The sequence below is a fragment of the Lasioglossum baleicum genome, chromosome 16 (genome assembly GCF_051020765.1).
Source record: "Lasioglossum baleicum chromosome 16, iyLasBale1, whole genome shotgun sequence".
Lineage (NCBI taxonomy): Eukaryota > Metazoa > Arthropoda > Insecta > Hymenoptera > Halictidae > Lasioglossum > Lasioglossum baleicum.
In genome coordinates, this window is record NC_134944.1 from 6,941,949 (window position 1) to 6,967,945 (window position 25,997).

Below are 25,997 nucleotides of genomic sequence, written 5' to 3' on the forward strand. Positions count from 1 at the left end.
CCATTCAGATCCGCAACTAGAATCGTCGGTCGACCGCGGATCTCATGCACCCATTACGAAAAGTCCATGGAATAGATCTGTGGTTTTGATCACTAACTCTGAACATAGGACATCGGTTAAATTGCATTATTTTTCATGACTTTTTTCTGGTAAGTACTCAAATCCTATACTCTACAGCTGAATTAACCCTTGGCACATAAATGAATCGTTTTATATGTATTAGTTCTTCCTTTATCTATTTAAGTTGAATTTTTTAGTTCAAAACAAATATAAATTACAGCAAAATTTGAACGGTATATTTAATATAATTAGTAGACTCCGGAAGTTTATGCAAAGTAAAAAGTTTGTGCATCAATTGCAAGACGCAGGAGCTAAATATAAGTTTATATTCTCCATAAATAATTTTAACATGGTGAAAATAATATAGTCTTTCAATATTTTCACTGTTTTAAATTGCACTTGATCATTTTTGTTATGAATGCATAAAATCCGGAGTCTAATAACTAGTAAACGAAAATTGTTTAAAATGAGTAGCAGTCGAGGAACTGTTCTTTGAAGTAAATTACAAATGAGACACTTAAAATAGTAGGGATTTGTTGGCAATAATATTGAAAAATAATTCGGAGTGCAAAGGGTTAATGCGTAAACTGAAATTGTTTGAAATTGTGACATGCGGCGGTTTTCTTTTTCAACCGCAGAAATAACCTCAAAGTGCAAAGGATTAATATACGAAAATCGACACAAGTTGCAACAAAAGGTGTTATAAAATTAGACAAAGCGTCAAGAAAGTCTCACAGGACTCTTTTATCTCTTTCAGGATACTTGTGGGGAACTAGTTAGCGACTCTAGGGGTGACCTCAAAGGAAGTCTATGGTTGCATGAAGGTCCGCAGCCTAATGATCATCCTCTAGGGACACTTACGGTCGTGGCGCACTCGATTGTCGCCGCCGCGACAGCCTTAGCGCTTATTTCCATCTCTTCGACGGCCTGCAACAGAAGCAACGCAACGAGATCGGTTAATGTCTGTGTCTCGATCGGATCTACACGATTCACGAGGAGGACCTGCGATCAGATGGCCCCTCGCACTCTATTCTTCGCCGGACACTAACGGAGAATCGTTAATGGCCTCGGAATCGCTCGCGCTAACGCAGCGCGAACGATTTGCTGGCGATCATCATTATAAGACGACATAACAATATGGCCGGAAACCATGGAACCCAGGAGCAGTGCTCTTTCAGTTTTTAGTTTTCTGTACTTGGAAATGTACTTGGACTTTTCCCCTTCTCTGTGGTGCTTATTTCTGTTTACGTACCAATAGAATCGTCCCAGTAAGCAAATATGCTTGATTTTGGACAGTAGGCTGTGTGCCAGCAGAAAAACATATGTGGGCAGAATGAAGGCAGCTCGGTCCTTCGTTTGAGAGGGCAGCACGGTCGCACTAATGTGGCGGACGTCGGATAATATCCCTTGTGTAGTTAACCCCAAAATGTATAATTATTTAAAACCTTTCTATATTGAACATGTTGTGCAGAAATTCTCATTATAAGACTGTAAATTAATATATTAGCGAGCAAAGAATGAACATTCAGAGAAATTTTGTAATATATTTTAGAGGAACGTTAACAAATTGTTGAGAGAAATACGGAATACAAGGGATATACGTGACCAACATCCGCCATATTAGAGCGACCGTGCTGCCCTCTTAAACGAAGGACCGAGCTGCCTTCATTCTGTTCTCAGCTTGTGCCGGCACACCGGGCCAGCATAAAGCGATATTTCTGCGTCCGAATAAGATATCGCTTTATGCTGGCAGGTTGTGCTGTCCAAAATCAAACAGATTCCGAGCATCCTCAGCTCCGAGCGCGTTCTGACAGCTTAATGCTCGCCATCTGCTGGCATCGTACGATTGCAGGCTGTGCTCGATGTCTGCTCGAGGCAGGCCTGGCTGACTGAGGTTATGTTACAATCCCATAACATCTTATCACTGATAAGAAGCACCTCCGCAGATTCTAGAGGTGACATTAAAAGAGCTGATGGCGAGCGAACGCTGCGAGTCGCTAACTAAGAGCGGGTTCCATTGTTTCGTCCAACTGAAAGGATTAATTAGTAGAATCGAACGAGGAGAATGTGTAATTACTTTGGCCACCGAGGCAACGTCTTCGGTGATGGCTGGCGGAGGAGCAGGGGTCTCAACGGGGACGGGGACGGGGGTGGGGACGGCTGCAAGCGTGACGACGATCTTCTCCTCCGATTTCTCCGTCGTGCTGTCCTGGACCAGATTATTTTCGACCGGTGCCTCGGACTCGGGAGTGCTCTGCAAAACACAGGTCTGCTCGTTAGAGGATTGTCGCATCGACTACTATCATACGAACGCGACGATCGCGGCAAGTCCAAATCCCAGCATGCTACGAGGACAAAAGACGTAAAGGTCGATTCCGTCGGGTCACTCGCGGAAACCAGGAAGTTCGAAACGATCCCCTAAAACCACTCCCCGGATCCGTTTACCGTTTCGCTGCGATCCTTAAACATTGTACATACAGTGAACCACAGGAATATTCGAACACTTTTAAAAGGACTACGATCTTTTTAACCCCTTGTCGTATTTTAACTCGTCATGAAGATTTCAACACAGTCTAACAAATATGAATGTTAATTGTTTCTTTTCAGATGAAGTAGAATTTGATTCGTTCGTAATCAATAGACTGCCTCAATAGACCTCTTATTAAATTTAAACTAATACACTGACGTCCTTAAATCTTTTTAATATGACCACTGCTTTAAATAGTGCGTATAGTCATTTTTATCATAAATGCATAAAATCCGCACTCGGGGGTGACCAATATTTAAGCATTCAAATAAATGTAGTTATACAAAAAATATCAACTTTCTTTTCCCTTCTACACTTTTGGGAATAAAGACGTTTTAATCACTATGATTACTAGACTGCGGATCTTTACGCACAATAAAAGATTTGTACATCAATTGTAAGAAACAGGAGCCATGTATAAAAATTGTTCTTCTTCTAATTATATCTAATACAGTTGAAACTAATACACTGATGTTCTTAAATCTTTCTAATATGTTCGCTGCTTTAAATTGCATTAAATGAATGCATAAAATCCGCAGTCCAATATTCACTATTATCAGATCATACGACTTGAATATTTTTCAAGATGTTAGAGCAATTGGTTTACTGCATGGCGTGAAAACAGCAATGTTGAAGAAATTGCAATTGCTCGGAATTACCGAGAAAATGGTAGAAGTTAATGTTTACAACTATTTTATGGGGGCCTGCATTGAAAATTTAAAAAATATATTATGTAGATCTGTGTCGATTATACATACAGTCGGTGTACAAAGTATTCGTACACGTTTCAAAAACGAATAACTTTTTCAAAATTGGACCCAACAGCTTGAGTTTTTTTAGACGTTAGAAGGATTAGTTTGCTAGCTAATGTGTAAATAATTTTTTTTAAAATTGTCATTGGCCACAATTGCGGAGGAAAAAGTAAAGGTCACAATTTTTACATTTTTTATCTGTGTAAATCTAAGTAAGTTACATACTTATACAAAGTTTCATGGAAATCGGTGGATGCATACAAAACATATGGGCATTGTAAGATGTAAAAATCTTTGAATTTAGGGTTTGCGATTCATTTAAATCGCACATCTTACAACTTTTGCCATTTTCGATCAATTATATATATATGTCACAAGAAACTTGATCGACTTCGCTGAAACTTTGTAGACGTCTATAACTTTGTAGACCTATCAAAAGCACCTTCTACATTTTCATTACAAGTACAGATGAAAACTTTAAGAATCGTGACCTTTACTCCTTCGCAATTGAGACCAATAACAATTAAAAAGAATTATTTACACATTAGCTAGTAAACTAATCGTAACGTCTGAGAAAAGCTCAAGCTGTTGGGTTCGATTATAACAAAGTTAATCGTTTTTAAAAGGTGTAAGAATATTTTATACACCCACTCTAATGATTCTGATTGGATCGTCCACTGCGGATCGTTACAGGAGAAATAGTACATATAAACAGTTGGTTTCGTAGACGAGGAATCGCAGAGGAAGCGAACGAGAAACCGGACGGAATCGTTCCTCATGCTTCGGACAGCCCAAAGAATCGTGGAAACCCTTTACTCGCGTTGCAACCCCGCGTGTAAGAAAACTCTGCATGCGCAATACAAGATGCTTGACGACACAACGGATGCAATTACGGAAAGAGCATGATAGTTATCGATGACTAAGATTGTGCGCGTCGAACGATGGCAAAACGAGAGAACCACGGCCGAACAAGTATTGTTCGTGGTAGCTCGAGAATCAAACACTTTCTGATATAACAAACATGTTCAAACCCGACATTTTCGAGCGATCACGATCAACGGTGGACGCGCTCGCGTTCAATCGTTCTCTCGTTCGACACGCACGTACAAGTTATTTTCGTCTATAATAATGCCGTATTATTCCGATATTAATATTAATATTAATCGTAGTCGTTAAGACGCGTCTAAGACGCGTATCAAAGAGAAGCTGTTTACGTCTATCAATGAGATTCACGCTAAGAGAGATTATTATTCGTTTCTAAGGTCGAGCGGGCTCTAAAACAGGATACTTTGTGTGATATATTAGTGACAGACAGCTGTTCCAGCGTTAGAGAGAACGTGTAAGATTTTCTCTATGGAAACTGGAGTCTTCTAGGTTCTAGACTATAGTTACGGTGACCATACGTCCTTTTCTTCAACAGGCTCTGGCCTTTCGATATATTTGCTTCATTCCACAATGGCTTTATCTCGTGAATTTACATAAATTTCGTCGACACACTTGGCCCAACATCGAACGAAGCATTTTATTAATTTCTAATCACTGGAACGTATATTAACACTAAACCTACCGAGCACTAACTGCGATTAATTATGTTTCAGCTTATAAAAATGACAAGGCTCCATTTATTTACATTTTGTGCAAGTTTTATCGAATCTCCATGTAAGCAACTTCACAATTTCAATAATTGTAAGATGACAAATAGAAAAAACCGGTCATTTGATCGGCACGGTAGGGTTAGTGCTAAAAGTTGCGTCACCAGGGAAAAGATTGCAGAACGGCGATTCTTCAAAGCTTTAAACGCTTCGCACACAAACGTGTACGTTTCAAAAACATTTTTAAACGTCGTCGAGTTTCTCTTACGTCTACCTGAATTTGCTTTACAACATTCTCATTGGTGAACGAAAATTCGAAGCATTGAAAGCACGTGTTTGCACAATTCTTCTTCTTGAAAACGCAAGCCCCATTTATTAGAAGAGAAAAGAAAGACGTTCGTTCAACAATGAAGAACACGAGTAACATGAAACAATTTCTTCTTCGAGGAAGTATGGTCACCGTAACTATAGCGCGCAACACGCAGCGATACACAATGATATCCGCTCGTGGTTTCTCTCGTATTCTATATTATGTGTCGAGCTACGATCACCAACAATCAACAACAGAAAAAAACAGACAGAAAAGTGGATTACGCTCTACTTTTCAGCGCCTCGATTCGAATAACAAGTCGTGGTTAATAATGATCGTCAAGAAAACCAAGAGGCAAACAACACAGGTGATATGGTGGCAGTAATGGTGGTTCGTTTTTCGGTAGTCGATGGAGCGGAAGCGTCGGAAGGATCGATAGAATATACATATATCTATATACGTATACACATATGAATACATATACATATATACATATAAATATAGGTGGTTTTTCTTTTGGTAACTATGTGTGCGTGCGCGAGTGTCAGCCAACAGAGTATGAAGAGGGTTTTTTCTTTGTTAATCACGAAGGAGATGCATTCGATGAGAGACCCATGTGGACGACGGCCGGGAAACGTGTTGCGATTTTGCTCCGGGAATATTGGGGGTAGAAATGATGTATAGGTAGACACGATGATACCCTTTTTTCGCCGCGAGAGGATGATCGGGTAGGAGACGAGATGTACACGGTTGGTTTTTGTGTTGCGGGTAGGTCAGCCGATCGATTTAGATCGGCGACGGTGTTTTTCTCCCTTTTCGTCGTGCATTCGGAGTAGCAACGTGCGTGTGTACGTTTCTCGTTCGGATGAGATTCGTGCAAAAACCCACATACGTCGACGTCAGTCTCGTCCTCGTTCCGCGTCGTCGGCGAATAAAGAACGGCGTTCCGTTCTCGTGTTTTCTCGATTTTTCACTTTTCCGTTTCGCCGAACGATAATATTATATCGAATAGAATCTTTTGGGGGTCGGAGAGACGGGGGTGAAAGAGAGAGATATACAGGGTGCTCTCTGTAACGCGACGCACGATTTTTCGCACACTTGCAGCCATCTGACAAAAGAAAGTTTACAACGAGAGTTGCAGGGTATGAAACTCTAGGAAAACACAGTTTGTTTTCATGACGAGAGATCGAGGTCACCTTGGGTTTTACAAATAGGAGCACAGATTTTTTCTTGCTCCCATATTTGGAGGACATCGAGACGAATTCAAAACACATATTACAGTAAATATGTTTCTTCTAGCGATCGTATTTGCTGTTAATAAATTTTTAAATGCTTTCGGGGCGATCGAACCGTTGCGTCGAAAGCATTTAAAAATTTCTTAACATATTACAGTATTGGATTTACAGTAGTGGAAATGTGAGATACTTAGCTTTAGCAACCTCTTCGCTATCAAATAATGTTTACACTGTCTTGAAGTCGAATACAATGGAAAGCTAAATATATTTCACATGTCCACCTACTGTAAATCGAGTAATATGTTGGTAAAAATATAATGTGATATCTGTTTTGAATTCGTCTCGATGTACTCCAAATATGGGAAAAAGAAAAAAATACGTGTCCCTGTTTGTAAAATCCAAGGTGACTTCGATTTCGCCATGAAAACAAATTGTTTCCGAAATTTTTTTACTGATATAGTGGCACTCCATACCCTGCAACTATTGTTCTAAACATTTTTTATCAGAAAGCTGCAGGTGGGAGAAAAATCGTGCGTCGCGTTACAGGTAACACCATGTATAGAAAGAGAAAGAGATCGGGTTGTGGATGGTAAATAGGATAGACTGGGATAATTCTCTCTGAGAGAGTCCGAGAGATAGAGACTATATACCAAAGAGAGTGTGTGTGTGTGAGAGAGAGAGAGAGGTGATCGGTATATATATATCTACGTCTGTGCGGAAGACCCGTAACGACGAGAATACTTGGAACGAGTCGCCACCAAAGATTTTGTTCGATTGGATTTTGTTTTGTTTGCTTTTCGACTCGGCCGCCAGAATTCATGCCAGGAGGTTGTGTTACATATTAGTCACCTGGTGGGTCTCCTGGACAGTGGGTGGTGTCGGCGTGATGTTGAACAACAACTTAGACTGGACCGTCGGTCTCACTCGAATGTCTTCCGGTGCCACATAGTCCGGAAAAGTGGTCCCTTCGTTGCAGAACTTATGTAAGATTAACATCAATTTGAGCTCTTCCTCCTTCCGTTTCTCTTCGTCTATATAGGGCAACGTGATTGTCTCGTCGACGACAGTGGAGTAGGTACTGGGAATTCTGGGCAGTGTCAGAAGAGGCTGATTCTTTTTTTTCGGGCTTCCGGGGCTGGGCTTGTATGACGCCGGAATATGCGGGAAAGTAGGGTCGATAGCGATTGGCACTGTCTTATCGTAATCCGGTCGAAGGAAAGCGGGTTCGAGTCTGCTGGTCGAGCATTTCATCATCCGAGATAGGTCGTCTTCGTACTCCTCGTTCGCGAGACTGTTATTGTCCGTTTCCAGAGGTGTCCCGCTTCGCGACGTTTTCGCGGGAGATGCCGAAGAAGGAACCTCGACAATCGGACACTCCGTCTCCGCTTTGTCTACCTTGGGTTCACCTAAAGAGGACATCGGTTCGTCCTGCGACCGTTCTTCTGGGCAAGGCACTGCGGTCTCGGTCGATTTCACCGCTTCGAGATCGAGCTTCTCAGGAACTGGCGGCGGAGGAGGCAACGGATCCTCGTCCTGAACCTTCTCAACTTTGTCCTCGATCGTGGGTACCTCAGGAACGATCGGGATCGCTTCCATTTTCTCAGAGACGTCCTCCTCGAGAGGCTCCTTCTCCGCGGGTACGACGACCTCGTCGTCCATCTTCTTTACTTCCGGTGTCTCCTCCGCCTCGGGGATCGCTTCGACAGATTTCCTATACAACGGCTCCTCGTCCTCCGGGATGACGACGGCCGGTTTCGCCACGACGAGCATCTCCTCCGACAGTGGCACAGGACCCTCCTCCGAGTCTATCACCGAATCGCAGATCGAGATCGACGATTCGACCGCTGGCTCGATCGCGGGCTCTTCCTGTGAGACCTGTTGTTCCTGTGTCGCGATGATCTCTTGCTGGATCGGCTCCTCGACGGCTCTCGTCGGTGTTTCTTCTTCGTGTTCTTGCTCGGCGTGTTTAACAACGGCGCTACCTAGCTCGCAGACTTCGTATTCTATCGACTGCTCGACGACCTCCTCCTTCGGTTCCGCGGAGACTGTCTTCTGTTCCGGTGTATTTTCCTGCAGCGGAGGCGGCGCCTCAGCCATTTCCTCTTTCGGCGACGTTTGCTCTTCCTGCTCGGTCGGAGGGGCGGGACTCTGTTCGACGAGCTTGTTCTGATCGCGGTCTAAGCACGATTCTGGGACGTCGTCGACGGGCACGACTGTATCTACCACCGGCAGAGCCTCTAGCTTCGCGGGAGTCGGGGTGATGGTTTGTTCTGTTCGGGATTCGTCTGGGGGTGAAACGTGTGGTATCTGGGGTGCAGCGGTGAGATCGCGAGATTCCGCGGTAGGCGGTGACAGAGGTGCTAGAGGTGACGACTGTGACGGTGACGGTGATGGTGTTGTCGGGGGTGGTGATGCGTCACGCTCAGGTGGACAGGTGGAGGATAGGACGGGTATTGTTGTTGATGTTGTTGTTGTTGTCGGCGGTGCAACGAAATCGTTTGCGCCGGCAGCAGCCTCGGCAGGCAACTTGAGGGCCTCCGCGAGCATTGTCACGGTAGCCGCGGCCTGCTGGGCCTGCTGAGCCTGCTGCAACGGCGACGGGTCTATAGGCGTCGGTGGTGGACTGGACGGTGGCAGGGAAGGAATGTCCTCACTGGTTTTCCTCTCAATGATAGACGACGGCGTAGTAGCGACTGTCTGGACTCGGAAAACGGAGACTTCTACCGGATCCGGTACGAACTGATCACCGGCTGGACTGACCTCGACTACTTTTTTCTCGGCCTCGAGTTTTTCGACGGCCTCCTCTTTCTTTTCCTCGACAGGGACGGGAGTGGGGGCAGAGGGAGTGGGTTCCTCTTGCTTTTCGTCGACCGGGCTACTAGCCGCCGTTGCTGTTGTCGCTGCTGCGGACGGCGACGACGCCTCATCCTTCGTCTCCGTCGACGGCGCCGACGACGCCGGCGCGGCCTCGGTCTCCGCCGATGGACTACTTACTGCAGACTTCTCCTCCACCGGACTTCCCGCCGTTGCCGAGCCGTTCTCCGCTTCCTCGCCACCCTGAAACGTCACAACAAATTAGTAATCGATCTTGATAGTCACCAGAGATGGGTAAAATAGCATTTTAAATAGTCAATCCTCTATAAACGCGACAGCCTCGTTTTTTTGGTCATATCTATCATGTATAGGGTAGCTATTTTTTTTATCTCAAAAGGCCGAGCCGAACGTAGAGAAGGACAGCGCGTGTAAAAAGCAGTGCCGGCGACGTCAACTGTTCGCGTCTCTTTCTTTCCCATACGCTATCCTTCCTTGCGCCCGAAACGTGCATCGTTAATTAAACCACTAAATATAGTTGAAATTATGTCGTGTCTGGTATCATTTTGCATCAGAGAAATGCCACGAATATGTTGGTGAAAGTTCCATGAAAAAAATAATGAAAAGTAAAGAAGATTAAATATTGGTGTTACCATTGTGGTGACGAGTCGAGATCAGTCGCATCTATCGTATAGAAATTGTTGCGTCTATAGAGGATTTACTGTATTTTGAAGTTATGCGCACAACTTCAAAAAAGAAAATACAATGTTTGATTTGATGGAGTAATTTTTAAAAATATTTTATTTTAAGAATATTGATAATATTTGTGTATTTTGTCTTTATATATATGTTCAGTTTCAATTTAAATATTATTAACTCGATGTAAATGTTATTCCTGAAGATAAGATACACTGCATATTTATGCAGGGTATTATAACAAGTGTATCGAACGCAGTAGTATGATCGAATATGGTTGAAGATGTTGGTTATCGACGCAAGGGTTAAACGAGCATCTTCTAATCAATCGTCGAATGAAAATCAATCAGGAGTTTTACGACGGGGGTAGTGCTCGCGCGCTGACACAGTGACACGATTGGCCACCCCTGAAAGGGTGACGTCGTCGGTCCGCAAGCACCCCATGGGGTCTCTATGGTTTTTGTACCTCCTCTCCCCACCCCTTGTTTCCACGTGTACACCAGGGGCATCCACCCTCCTCTGCGAACCCCTCTCTTGTCTACGTGTCGCTAGGCTGTGTTTGCTCACCCTCCTTTCTATTCTGAATCGCTTAGAAAACGCGCAGTGCCTGCCTGCCTGCCTAACCCCGCCTCGACGAGAAAAGAAAACCGGCGACAACTGTCAAGTTGGTCACCCTTCGCGACGAACAAAAAATAATATCGTGCTCGAACGCACCGGCAACGACAGTCCCGACGTTCGAAACTAGTTCCTGTGGAATAGCTTGTCGTAAAATAATCATCTCCGGGGAATACAGTGAACCGCAGTAATATTCGGACACTTTTAAAAGAACGACAATATTTTTAATATCAGATCATGTGACTCAGATATTTTTTCAGATATTACAGCAAGTGAATAATTAAAAAATTGTTAGAAGTTGTGATATTTACAACTTTTTTGTGGGGGCGAACATTGAAAATTTAAAAAATATATTTTCTAGGTCTGTGTGTCGATTACACGTGTTCTGAAAATTTCATCAAAGTCGATCGACGTTGCAATAAGTTACAAACGTTTAAACATTTAAAGCTTTTCACGACTTTCAGCCTACAGCTGAAATAAATCTACCGTTTCTGATGAAATCTTCGAGAATATGTACAATTGACACAGATTTACAAATCGCATTTTTTAAATTTTCGATATTGGTCCACACAGAAAAGTCGCACACAAAAATTTTTATTATTTTTTTTTGTGATTCCGACCAATCGCAATTTTCTCAAGATTTCTCTTTCGCGGCATGTAGTAAATTAATTGTTCGAACTTCTCGAAAAAATCCGATTCCATAAATTCGCGGCGTTGAAAAATTTGTTTTAACACTAAACCTACCCCACCGCCGATCAAATGACCGGTTTCTCGGTTTAAATTTTGCAATTATTGAAATTATAACGATGATGTTACTGTGGAATTGATTGTACACATTTTTCAGAAAATATAAATACGTTTAAATAAGTAAATAAAATAAAAATTTTCTACCTGAATTGCAATAAACTGGAGCGAGATAGAAATTTATTTTCTTTCTGAATATGTTTAATATATTGAAAATTATATAACCGTATTTTTAAATTCTAAATTCGGATAAAACCCGCTGTCTAGTCGGAAGAAATGTTTAATTTTCCATTTAAAGTAGCTCCGAGTGCAAAGGGTTAATGAAGTAAACTTTATGAGCACTCGACGACGGTCGATATTCCGGATCAATTCTTGAAACCGAAGAGGGAAACGGAAACCGGATGCATGCTTTATCGTCCCCAGACCGGCGAGTATCGATCGGCCAGCTAAGTGAAACCCCTTCCTGGTCCCTGTTCCACCATTTTCATAAGGGGTAAGCCATTCGCTTAAAGAATTACAGCCGTTGAAGGGGCCAGTCGGCACAAGAGCTTTCCAGAACCCGAGTGTTTTTTCTCAGACGTTCCTGTGTTTCGCCAGCAGGACTTCTCGCGAACGAGATCCTCGAGCTGGGGCCACAGATTGCCCCATAGGGCAGCGCGCCGGCCACACGCACAATTCTGAGAGGAAAATGTTACCCTCTCTCTGCTAGTACCGGATTACTCGCGTGGCTTTGTCACGCATGCGCGACAGAGACGATGCTCGTCACGTGACGAATGGCGTCGTAGAAGGGGAAGGGTAGAGTGGGGAGACAAGCCTTAGTCTGGCCACACGGAGCCAGCCAATCGCTCCGGAAACGCTCCCATTTTGGAAAAGCCTTTCGATTTTCGTAAGCTTCTTTGTGAAAGTGGAGAATATAATATTATTAGATATACAGCAGGTTTAATACATTTATGAAAAAGATGAGTAGGTGTAATTTAAAACAGAGAAACCTTAGAAGAATTTCAAAATATTATTACACGATTTTCAGCCTGATAAATGTATTAAGACAGAGAATAAATTTCTATTTCATCCCAGTTTGTTGCAATTCAAGTAGAAAATGTTTTATTAATATTGTAAAATGAGTAGGTGCAATTTAAACCAGTAAAACCTTAGAAGAATGATAAAAATACTGATATTAAACATATTAAGAAAGAAAACAAATTTCTATTTCACTCTAGTTTGTCGCAAATCAGGTAGAAAATTTTTATTTTACATAAAGATCCGCTGTCTAATTATTATATAATTATATTTATAATAATATAATTCATTATCATTATTAATTATTAATATAATTATATGTATAATAATAAATACAAGGAGTTTCTTCATTGTTTGCCACGATATCGTTGCCTGACAGAAGAGTTTTGTTATAAAAAGAGGTATTCAAGGAATAATAATAATAATAATAATCAGTTCCAGTAATCCAGTTCCTGGGATACCAGCAATTTACGATAGAGCACCGCAAGGGATTCGCTCAAGCGTTTCGCTGTTGAAGCGTAAAGAAGATCAGTTTGGCCCCGGGACTCGGCGCTCCCGGGGCCAAGTGCGTTCGGCGAGTCGCCTGCTCGTTCACCTCGGGCTCGTTGATGGAGGTTGTCGCGCGATTCATGGTGTCGAGCGTTGGTTGACAACGGGACACGCTCGCGTTACGAATTTGGCGAAAGTTCGCGACGGGGGCCAAAAGGGCAACGGGAGAGTTGGCCGGTGGCCAGACGGAGAACGGTCTCGGGCCATTGTCCGGCTTGTTCGAGGTCGACGGGAGAAAAGGAACGCGTCGCGGTAATAAACTTCCGATTACTCGGTGGCTTTTAATCGATCGCGCGTCCAACAAACTTGGTTGTGTCGCGTGCTGTGGCCAGCCGCCGTTCGTTCCGCAAAATTAGACGATCGCCGACGAATTACCACGTATCTTCAGACTTGATTAACCTCGTCCATGAGTCTCGCTCTCCGCTTTCACGCGAAGCGAAATCCATTATCCGGTGATCTACCGCGGCAGCTGGCGCCCGGTCGCGTCATAGCCGATACAGGAATCAATTTCCTGTCCGAGGGAGACACGGAGACCAGCCAAAAAACCGGACCAGATGTCAACGCGTGCAACCAACTGTCGTCGAAATTTCAGAAGCGGCCGATAACGATCGGAAACGCGGACACCGCTTCCGGCGTATCCGTTTACATTTTCGTCGATTAAGGTACTCGGTTTTCGAGAGAGAACGCGTGTATCGAGACGCTGAACGCGTACGGAGCACCGAGGCCGCGCCCACCGAGCACAAGCCACGCCTACTCCGCGCGGAATCGCTCCTAGAGCAACGGATCCGCACGGTGTGATCTCTGTCTCTTTAGCGAGCACATTTTTCGATTTGTTCCGCTGGTTCGCTGTTTGCCCAGCTTCCCCGGAATCGAATTAGGACAGCTGCATTTATCCGGTTCACCGGAGCATGTCCGACGTCGGTAATATCGGTCCCCGGCATGTAAATGGTCCGGGCCGGAGGAGAAGTCGCGTTCTAACGCACCGATAATGTACAAGCTATGGCGAACAAGTGTTTCGAACAAAAGTTAATCAGTATTCGCTTCTCTACAAATTTCATTCTGTCCCATGAAAAATGGAGGTCAGCTCAATTTTTTTGAACGTTAATGTACTTTTTTTTACTTCGTAATATTCTGGCTGGTGTCGAGAAGAGATCCACGTCATACTAAGCTATGACCTTAACCCTTAACGGTGTCGACGCGCGATTTTCGGAGGGATCGTTGAAACAGTATGGCCGACAGGACGGAGAGCAGAATGGCGTGACTCGTACCGGTGGCCGTTCTCGCGAATTCGATTCCCGTTTTGCCGGAACGATTAAATTTCCCGTGGCCGGCGGCGCGACCAATTTGCGCAGGTATTAATTTCCATCGGTCCGGCGCGGTTCCGCGTCGATTAACAGGCAACGAGTCGCATCGCGCGCGTTCATTACGCTCGTCAAACTCGATACCTGCTCTCGGTGCTTCTGGAAACCGATTCCTCCAGAGCCGTTTTACAAAATCGCACTTCTCCATTCTCTTCTCTGTTTAAATTAATCTTTAACGTTTTTGCACTCTACGCGCGTTTCAGGATGGTTGGAGAGGGGGTTGGAAACGCACGTGGCGACCAGACGAAACTAAAACGAAGAGAACAAGGCGAGAAGACGACGGCTCTTGGAACTGCATCGATTCGCGCGCTATTTTCGGTCGTCGACTGCCATTCGCCTCTCGCGAAAGCATCTCGCGACTCGAGAGCTTGTAGTCGCACGACTATTTTTGCGCTCCGCTCCTCCCCGAGTGTCGGTTTACCTTTGTTTCCGCTCTGGACGCGCGTTTTCGATCCGGCCGAACAATGGATTAGTTACGTAAATAACGGTGTCTATCCTCCCCCCGATTCCTTCGGAAACAACGATGATATAGTCGCATGAATATGAAGTATTAGGAAACGTTAACGCGAGATACGTAACGCAGTTGATTTCTGCGCTGTGGGCGTGACTGGCCCCGCGGTGGGAGGCATGGGCGTGGCAAGAGCCCACCAATACGCCCCGCTAGGCGTTCTCAACGTTCGCGATCGAAGCCTCAGCGTCGTTTTACCTTTGTTTCCACTACGGCCGAACAATGGAACAGTTATGTAAATAACAGGGTGAAACCGATGATATAGTCACACGAATTTAAGTAGGAGGAAACGTTAACGCGAGATACGTAACGCAGTTGATTTCTGGGCTGTGGGCGTGTCTGACCCTGTGGTGGGAGGCGTGGGCGTGGCAAGAGCCCACCAATACGCGTCGCTAGGCGTTCCCAACGTTCGCGTTCGAGGCCCGAGCGTCGGTTTACCGTTGTTTCCACTACGGCCGAACAATGGAACAGTTATGTAAATAACAGGGTGAAACCGATGATATAGTCACACGAATTGGAAACGTCAACGCGAGATACGTAATGCAGTCGGCTGCTCGTTAAGCGCGCAGTGTTTCGGGGCTGTGGGCGTGTCTGGCGGCGCGGTGGGAGGTGTGGGAGTGGCGAGAGCCGACCAATACACGTTCGTTCGAGGCCCCGAGCGTCGTACCACATCAAATCCAGGCTCCTCGGCTTCCGGTGGGACCGCTGTCACGCCGAGAAGCGGCACGTAAGACAAAACTCTCCTGGCCCCGCGTGCAAAAGCGCCGGCCACTCTGTAGACACCGCTCCCGACGCTTCGGCCCGCCCTCGACATGGACTCCATCCTTCTTCTGGCTTTCGATCAAGCACTGTTCGTTGAACGTCCTTGAAATAAACACTTTGCCGATGTAATCGCGATGCCCGCCTGGCCTCGGATCACAAGCCGGGGTCGGTCCAACAACCGGGATCAACCACGGGGTTATCACATCGAAATTCCGTGACAGAGTTTTTCTGTTGCAAACAATTCTTGTTCGAGCCGCTGTCCAGTCATCACGTTCAGCAGTCAAATTATCCTGTCCTAACATTTTTTACTAACCTCATCCTTTTTACTAACCCAAACCTATTTACTTATCCCAACAGAAATTTTTCGTGAAACTGTAATTCTGCTTTATGTCCCGCTAATTCGGCTCGTTAAAGAGAAATGTGTGGTTAAACTATCTTCTCGAAAATCATGCTAAATGGGAATATCTAGGCTCAGCAACTAAGAAATTTAGAGGGGACGCGAGGGTGTTAATATCTAAGCTGTGACACTATACTGTTGCTTTAGCTTTCGCCCATTTCTCGAGTAAAGAATGCAATTCGCTGTGTATTGGTTCAAAAAAATGTGGTACTTTCTTTTCGAAAACTATGCTAAATTGGAATGGCTACCTATCCAGCAGCTAGATATTTAGAGTGGACGCGAAGCGGTTAATATCTAAGCTGCGACATTATGCTTTTGCTTCAGCTTTTGCTTCAGCTTTCGCCCACTTTTCGAGTAAAGAATGCGGTTCGCTATGTATCGGTCCAAAAATGTCGCCCTCTTCGAGAATTATGCTAAATTGGAATGGCTACCTATGCAGCATCTAGAAATTTAGAGTGCACGCGAAGGGGTCAACATCTACCCAGCGGATTTCTGCATTCACCACGCAAGGGTAACCGACTAAATGTCTACGCTCGCCATTTTGTCGTGTTCGGTAGTACCGCGTGAAAATTGCCCGAGAAGCGCGTGAAACTGTAGTCTCTCGGACGAGAGAGGACTCGAGAAAAATTGGCGTAGGTTCCCGAGGTGCACAGGGTGTTCCAGAAGAAATGTTACACAACCAGTGTGTCTCGATCCTCGTCTTAAAATAAATGGGCAGAACCTCCAGGCAGCACTAATTTCTCTTCGGACACGTTACGACAGATGTTTTTAGGAGCCGGGCCATATTAATCGACGGGAAGTTCTATAGCAGGTTTTCTTAGAAGACATGGCGAGTGCGCAGGTGTCGAACTCTGCGCGGATGCGTTTCGATCGAGAGCATCTTTCTCGCGGAATCGATCAGAGATTCAGAGGGACACCGTGTACATTGGCGACTGGAAGGAGCCCGTTTCAGCCAAGCTATTCGGTCGCTGACTATTAATAGAGCGGGTGCGTCGCGACGTGCGATTGATAGCACGCGAAAAACGATCGCGTATCTGCTTCGATAAAACGAACTGGACCAGATCCGAAAAAAGAAACCGTTTATCTCGTTTCCAAAATTTCCGGAAAGCAAAAAATCGTTGTTGTGCACGGTTTTATCTCTTTGCTCTATCTCTCTCTGCAGCGCAGTTTCCGATTTTCCCGTGGATCCCGGTTGCGACCGATATTCCAGGCTTTTCTCTCCTCTCCTCTCCTCTCCCTCTACCTTTATCGCGCACGCACTGAGCACGATCACTGACGCGTCGAGTGAACAGAGAATGATCCGCACGGACTCAGTTCGCCGTTGGCGAACTACTCGGGCCAGACTGCGAGTTCACGGTGGTTTATATAGAGTCCAACGAGAGGATCGTCCCACGTCTCGTCGAGACAGAGACACGGAGAGAAGAGGAGAGAGGAGTGTGTGCCAGCGGAGGGACACGTGGACAGCAGCGGAGCGGAGAGGCTGCCTCTAGCCGCGGAACAATGGTCCCAAAAACTGGACGATACCACAAAAATGAATTTTTGCCTTGGTTGTACGGCTTTTCCAAGGTCTTTACCATTTACGCTAGGAAAATGGCCAGGGCTCGATTGTTGTCTTCAATCGTCACGTCAGTTGTCAAATCTATTGTCTACTTCACAGGATTTTTTTCAGGAGGATTATTAAAAGGGTACCGACGTCAGGATTTTGCAAAAATAGATTTTTCCTTGGTGACATGGCTTTTCAACGTACGATGGCCTTTACCATTTGTTAGGAAAATGGTCAGGGTTCGATTGTTGTCTTGAATCGTCACGTCAGTTGTAGAATCTTTTATCGTATAGGGTGTCTATTTTACAGGAATTTTTTCAGGAGAATTATTCAGCTATCCGCACCAGGATTTTGCAAAAATGGATTTTTCCTTGGTGATATGGCTTTTCAAGTACGATGATTTTTACCATTTATAATCGAAAAATGGTCAGGGCTCGATTGTTGTCCTCAATCGTCACGTCAGTTGCGAATTTTTCATCGTGCAGGATGTATCTATTTCACAGGAATATTTTCAGGAGAATTATTAAGGTACCTGCGTCAGGATTTCGCAGTCACACTTGTGGATATTTGAAGAGTTCACGAGTCATTAATATCAAGGAAGAATACTCAAAATTATATATTATAATATCACATATTTCGCGAATATACAATTCTGCTGATCGTTAGCAAGAAAACAAAACAGATATCACGAAACAAGCCCGTCTGGAAGCTTCAAGTTCAGTTTCGTAATCGGGGATCGCGCGAACAGAAATTTTCAGTGAAATCCGGGAACGTCGTCAGGTTTTGGGTTGCCAGAGGAGGATCCAGCAGGAATAGGAGAGATTGTTTTCCTCTTTCGTGTCTCTTTTCGCGGATTGCATCGCGGGTGAAATCCCTCACGGGAGATAGTCGAGCCAGGGGAGGAAGGAAAGAGCCGAGAGTTTCGAGGAGAGAGTGTTGCGTAGCCCGCCCACACGGTGAGACCAGGAAGAGAGAGAGAGAGACGAGATGCGAAAGAAGCTGAGCCGATTACAAGGCAGTGGAGCTTTGTGCTTTCGAGGGGTCCCGTGTGTCCGTCGCGCGTTTCATCTTCGAGACGCGTGTGTGCGCCGGGGATTCGAATTCGATCCGCGGAGAGAGCAGAGAACAGAGAGAGAGAGAGAGAGGGAGAGAAGAGAGCAGAGGCGAGAAATCGGCGCGCGGGCGCGGTTTGCGCGTCGCCGGGGAAAAAAATTCGCGCCGCAAAACCACCGTGCGTTTCTATTCTTAGACGATCGAAAGAGAAAGGCGCCCCGCCAGAAGGAAAAACGGAGGCGAGCCGACGACGAGGACAACGACGACGACGATGGGAAAGATAACCGTTGACAAAGGCAGAAGGGACACCGCGCGCACGAAGACCACGAAGACCACGAAGACACCAAACGTCGCGCGAGACCAACCCGCGAGAAAGAGAGAGAACACCGATGGAACATTTTTGAGCTCGTTCCAAACTTCGAGCGCTGCACACACGCTTGACCTTTACCGAGCCTGTTAGTCATGGAGTGAGTCAATCGGCGATTCGAGCTGCCAGAGAGGGATTACTCGTTCGCTCGAATTACGCAGCGAATTTCCGGCCGACACAGGTACGCCGCGAAATCGAACATCACTTGCTGGAGGGGAAGCCGCCGAGCTTGAATACACCGGGTCGGCATAGATAGGCTCTCGGTGGAAGCCCTACTTCAGGTACATCGACAGAATACAGTTCACAGTTCTCCCAAATCCTTCATCAGGCTTTGAATAACAAGTTCTTCTAGCTAGCCATTTTCTATTGGCTGACGAAAACAAGGAATTGCCTATCTACGCCCTTGGAGAAAGCCCTAGTTCAGGTACATCAACAGAATACAGTTCACAGTTCTCCCAAATTCTTCGTTAAGCTACAAATTGCAAGTTCTTGTAGCTAGCTATTTTATAATCTCTGACAGAAACAAGGAATTGCCTATCTACGCCCCTGGTGGAAGCCCTAGTTCAGGTACATCAAGAATATAGTACACAGTTCTCCCAAATCCTTCAAAAAGCTACGAATAGCAAGTTCTTGTAGCTAGCCATTTCCTATTGGCTGACAGAAACAAGGAATTGCCTATCTACGCCCTTGGTGAAAGCCCTAGTTCAGGTACATCAACAGAATACAGTACACAGTTCTCCCAAATCCTTCAACAAGCTACGAATAGCAAGTTCTTGTAGCTAGCCATTTCCTATTGGCTGACAGAAACAAGGGCTCGCCTATCTACGCCCTTGGTGAAAGCCCTACTTCTTCTAACGGCAGAAAATACGCTCCACAATCACCGAGTTCCCCTTTAATAGCTACGCTACTTCAATCTCTTCTCGCAGGCGATAAAAGCTTGTCCACCGTTTGCCTATTTGGCCCCTCGGCGAAAGCCCTAACCGTCGTAAAATGAAATTCCTCATTGCCATAAAAGGATAAGGCTTTCGCTACCAACTACCAGAAGAGCGGAATCAATTTTCCCGAGGGATTCATCGGAGATACAGCTTTCGTTTCCGACTACTGGACGAGTGGGATCAATTTTCCCGTGTGATTCATCCGAAATAGGGCTTTCGCCAAGGGCCTGAGCAACACCTGACAGACACCACGTTCTTCGAATCTGAACTTGCGAACAGTTTCCACGAGCTTCGACCGAGAACTTGCAAGGTTTCGAGTTCCGTGAACGATCGCCGGTGGCAGCATCGACCGTGAAGAGACGTCTTGGAATTATTCTTGGACCGGGCAAGGAAGGAGAGGCTGGTTACCAACCGAGAGAGTGAAAGAGAGGAAAAGAGAGTCCCTCGTCGTACGCACCGGATGTGCGTACAGATGGAGACGCGCTCTCGTTACGAACGATGTACTAATCGACGTTAACAATGGAAAATATGCGCTGCGCTAACGCTACCCAACCTTTCTCTGTCGGTTTCCATTTTTCCCGTTGCTGTGCAAATTCAACGCAGATCTCTCTCGCGCACGACGTTCAGATGTACAGATACTTCATTTTTCATTTATAATATTTTTCAATTTGCACAAATTCAATCTTTCAATTGACAGAATTGAATTCTTGTATTTCGTAATTGTTGTCAGACGTTTGCTATAATTCCGACAGAAATTATCCAACATTGAAGAACTTGTTTTTTGAAAAAATTTTTGATGAAAAGTGAAACAATTTTTATAAAAAGAATTGATAAAAAGTGAAAAATTTTTTATAAGAAGAATTGATAAAAACTCGATGTGACAGAAAGATGAATAGAATATTTTTTCTATAAAATATTGGGTTCGCAAATAATAAACAAAGAAAAATTGAATTATTGTATGGAATGCGTGAAACTTACTTTTCTTATTATTATCAGACTTTTGCTATAATTCCAACACAAATTATCTAGCATTAAAGAACTTGTTGAAGAAAAACTCGATGTGACAGAAAGATGAATAGAATTTTTTTTCTATAAAATAATAAACAAAGAACAATTCAATTCTTGTATTAAAAGCGTGAAACTTACTTTCGTAATTGTTCCCGGACTTTAGCTACAATTCCGACACAAATTATCCAGCATCGAAGAACTTGTTCGACAAAAACTCGAAGCAATAGAAAGATGAAAGAGATTTTCTACGGCTCAAAGTTTTCGGGAAGAAAGAAATGTTCCTGATTCACGCGATCCCCCTTTGATCTATTTCGAGGCAGGAAGATTCTTCAATTAATTCCAGCTATTTTTCAGAAACTGCCCGCCGTGCGGCCGTAAATCCAGTTCGGGGATGTGGCGGGACAAATATGCCGTCGCAGCGATCGTTATCGGTTCGTAAATCACGGTTATCGATTCCCCGAATCTCGGGTCCCCTTTCCCCGAATCATTCCCTGTCGCCTGTGACAAAACTGATTTTGAAATCCAGACGGTCGCCGTGACAAAACTGATTCTGAAATCCGGACGCGATCGCCGTGATAAAACTGATTCTGAAATCCCGACGAACTCGTGAAGAGGGACGAGGTTGAGAGAAGTGCGCGCGAGAAATATTCAGGAGCTCGTAAACGATGATGCGAGACGACAGAAGAGAAGAAAGGAAAGAGTAGAGTAGAGCCGGCGAAAAGGAGGTCTCGGATCGGCGGATCGTAAAATTGATTATTTTTAAAGCGGTCTGGAGGACCTCCGGGGTCCCAAGGGGGGGGGGCGGGAAGCCCCGTTGTTTCGTGCAACAGGAACAAGCCGACGTAGACGGAGGCGGCGTCGACGACACGCTCCGAGGAGCACGCAACGCACTCTCGTATATTCACCCTCTTGTCCGCTCTCTTCACCCTTTGAAGAGGGTCGCGAAACGCAACACGAGGGTGGTGCGTGGCTCGAGGGAGAGAGAACGAGAGAGAGAGCGAGAAACGAAGAGAGGGTGGCTATCGATTTTATCATTCGCGTACGCGCGCGGATTCAACCGCACGAAACTCCGAACGGAGGCGCGGTCACCGATAATCATCGCTCGGTCGCCGGTCTCCCGGCAAGTTTCCGCTTTTTCTTCCTATCCTGGTTTCCTTTTCATTTGCATGGCTCCCTTTTCTTAACATTCTCTCTGCGTATGCAAATGCACCCCCGGGGGCTGATGGAAATGGAAATAAACAGAGCTGACGAATGGGGAAACTTCGAAAAATATTCCGGAGATGCTATCAGGGATTTTCAAACTTTTGAAGTATTGTTATCTTTTTAAAAATCCATCAAATTTCACGGATTACCTAGGTAGACAAATTATTCTGTTATGTTTTCCTACAAAAGTGTACAGGGCCCGATTACACCCCTGTTAGTATGGTTAACGCTAAACCTACCAAGCACTGAAAGCGATTAAAATGTTTTAGCTCACAAGAAAGACAAAATTCTATTTTTTTTCGATTGCGTGCAATTTTTATTGCAATACGGTCTCGGATAAAGAGATTTTGGGAATCAATTTCCAGATAAGCAACTTCATAATTTTAAGGAGGCCACACAACTTGAAAATTAAGCATTTCTTCCAACCTAGAATAATTGCTTTGTATACGATTTTATTTATTTTATTGATATGAAATTACGGAATATATTTCTAATAATATTGCTGAGAATATCATAGAGGAACAATTTTTATTTGTCCGGATATTTTTTCAAGGTCATCGTTATTTTTTATCGGGAAACTTATTCTTTTTTTTATTCCATCTTATTAATGACTTAAGCATATTCAAATGTATTTTCTCAGCCGCTATAAGAGATGGAATAAAAAAAAAATAAGTTTTCCCGATAAGAAAATAATGATGACCTTGAAGCAACTATGAAATCGGACAAAAGAAATTGTTCTTCTATGATACTTCTCATTCGATGCCGTTTAAATTGTGCCACAAATATCTTTCGTGCCATTAAAAATAAAGGAGACATTTAGGTGGCCTCCTTCAGCTGAAACACCCTGTACAAGACCGGTCATTTGACCGGCAGTGGTAGGTTCAGTATTAACATCAGAATAGCAGCACACAGAGAAAAGGTTTTAACGCACCGGACAATTTCTCCGCAGGTGTGCGCGCCTGCAGAATCGAATTTCGCGTCGAAGAACTCTAAAACTCGTTGAATGATATAAATCGATTTCGCAGTCTCGTCTTGTTCTCCTCGGAAAACGAGCGCGCGAGAAGGAATCTCAGCCGCGACTCGAAACGAGAGAGTTTCAACATCCCCGCTCGGCGGCTGCATAATTGAAGAACCCTGGCCGCGATATGCCGGCGAATCACTCTCTAGACGGCACCACCGTAACTACGGTAAACTACTCGGCCCCCAACCCCGCGATAAATATTGAAACACTCGTTCCTGGCCCGTCCTTAGGGCCGAGGGCGTTGCCTCGATATCCCCGGCACGACTAGAACCAGGCTAGACCGCCTCTTAACCCAATTGCGACGGAATACGTTAACCCTTCGAGGACTCGACTTAATCGGCGAACGTCGGACAAGGCGAACCTCCAAGTTTTTCATTTTCAAAAAATTGATTTTCGCATTTTTCGCAGTTTCTCCGTTTCGCAGAATGTGCAGGTCGGAGGATTTGCTCGAGGTCTGAAAGTTAACGTAGTTGCACGGTGATGGTTGATCGACTTGGAATTTTTAGAGAATATTCAGCACAAACCCTGACATCGTACGAACCGAAAATTTTCGAATGCTTCAATTATTTCTTATTTTTTGAGCGTGCTGAAGGCCAAAACATATATGAAAAAGATCGAAATACTAGAAAAATTGAGCTATTTTCTGATTACAGTTAATCCTTATTTACTGTTCAACAGCCGTGCTCTGCACGGAGAGTGATCGTATAGGGACACTATTTTTTTATAACTCCGTCTACCGGGCCGAGACTTGAATAGAGAGCCGAATATAGAGAAGGAAAGAATGGAATACTGATCGCGTGTTCTCACAATGTAATGTCAATTAAAAATACTTTATTTTTCATTACTTATTTTTTTTATGGGACTTCCAACGACTTATTTCTGACATTTTTCTGATTAAAATAAGACCAAACACGATATAACTTCACCTGTATTTAGTGGTTTAATCGACGATGAAAGTTTCGAACGCAAGGAAGAACAGTATATGGGAAAAAAAGAGACGCGGACAGTCGCCGTCGCAGTTAAAAGAATTTCCCATACGCTGTCCTTCCTTGAGACCGAAACTTCCATCGTCGATTGAACCACTAAATACAATTGAAATTATATCGCGTTTGGTCTTGTTTTAATCAGAAAAATGACAGAAATAAGTTAGTGAAAGTCCCACAAAAAAATAATGAAAATTAAGAAGCTTGAACATTCGATTCATGGTGTCAATGTAGTGGTGTTCACACCGATATACGGCGGCGCAGCTCGGCATTGTCTGGCAGTGGAGTGGGTAGGCACTGGACAGTGATCGCACAGGCGACCCCGGACAGTAAATGAGGATTTACTGTATTGGACTGCGGATGATCATGCAATTTTCAATTTTTGTAGACAAATTTTAAGAGATAGTAGAATAAAATAGAATCTTATTTTCCGTGGTAGTAGCCTTTTTGGATCTGAAATAAATTAAAATCGTACTAAATTCTGTCAAATTTAACATCCTAGCATTTTTTGAAGATTTTCAAGAGCTATAATTGCATCAAGATCCGCTGTCTATCGAATGAATAGTTTCGATTTTGTGCGACTGCTACGGGCATTGGCACTCGACGTGTTGTAGGATACATCGCTTACGGGGGCCAAAATGGCGAAATCTGTGGCAGAGGACGTCTCGGAAACTATTATTCTTCGGGCACGTTGCAATCCGCGTTCGTTTCCGATACACCTTTCGATTCGATCCCCCTTTTCCACCGCCTGCCCCCCGGCTCGATTCCGGGGGCAGCACGCGGATCGCCGAGCACAATTTGTAACCGGAAATCCTCTCGCCGATACGCGAAATATTCCAAACGTGTTCGCATTCCGGAACGATGGAACGGGGGAGAGAGAAAGAGAGGATTTCCGTGAACCGCTCTCGACGCTCGTGAATCCTTCGCCCCGACTAATGGAATTCTTACGTGCCCCGAAACACAGCGAGCATTTATTATTATTCCGTGGTATCGGGAAAACGATTCCATTCTCGCCGAATTCAAATTCCGAAGGGATCGCTCGCTGTTCGTCCAACCGTAGAGATATTTCTTAATTGTGTCAGGCTCGGTGCCTTCTTCGTGAATTGTTCCTCAAGAGATTCGTCGAAATTTCGCGCGGGAATGTCGGTTAGTATCGAAATGGCGAGTGTTCAAGTGCCATTTTTCGATTTTCTCGAAAAACCTGCACAGTTTTTCACTAATAATCCCGTGTATGTACCGCGGTACCGCGAGGTACCGTTTTTAAATTGTCGTGTGTGTGTGTGAATGGCACCTTTTCTTCCAGCAATTTTCGTTAACATTAACTCTGTAACTATTTAATTTCTTGGCTATACCTCAGACATTAATTGCTTGAAATCGCATTTAAAATCAACTGGCAGAGTTTGAAATTCTTTAAATGCCCCCTATGAGGGTGGTTTTCTAAAGACTACTCATTCGAGCGAATAAAATTCTGTTCATAATCGATAATGTCCAATTAACACTAAACCTACCACTGCCAGTCAAATGATCAGTTTTATATCTTTCATTTCACAGTTATTATAATTATGAAGTTGCTTACATGGAAATCGATTCGACGAATTTCTTCATCCAAGCAAATATTGCAATAAAAATTGCACACAAACGAAATAGAGCCTCGTCATTTTTGTAATTTAAAACATTTTAATCGCTTTTAGTGGTCAGTAGGTTTAGTGTGTTAACAGAATATTAATATTCTAACCATAAATATAAAATAAATTGGATGAATTGAGAATTAATATTCTAACCATAAATATCGAACAAATAAATGAATTGTAATTAAAAATTTAATATTTTGTTAAAATTTTGAAAATTTTAATCAAGAAAATTTTTCAAGAATTTTTCCCAGGTTTTTTTCTATGAAGATCCAATAAATTTGTGTGGGATCGAGAGACAGTGGGAATTGACGTGGTAG

The 25,997-nt window shown here is 44.3% G+C and overlaps 1 protein-coding gene across 1 annotated transcript in view; it reads right to left on the bottom strand.

Moving 5' to 3' along the window:
• LOC143217358 (uncharacterized) overlaps positions 1–25,997 on the bottom strand; it is a 72,525-nt gene that overhangs the window by 2,853 nt on the left and 43,675 nt on the right. Inside the window, exons 6-8 of the mRNA XM_076441545.1 lie at positions 7,326–9,533; positions 2,138–2,314; positions 922–987 (exon numbers count right to left, since the gene is read on the bottom strand). Of these exons, the coding sequence (XP_076297660.1) occupies positions 922–987; positions 2,138–2,314; positions 7,326–9,533 (2,451 nt within the window). The remainder of the gene's footprint in view (positions 1–921; positions 988–2,137; positions 2,315–7,325; positions 9,534–25,997) is intronic.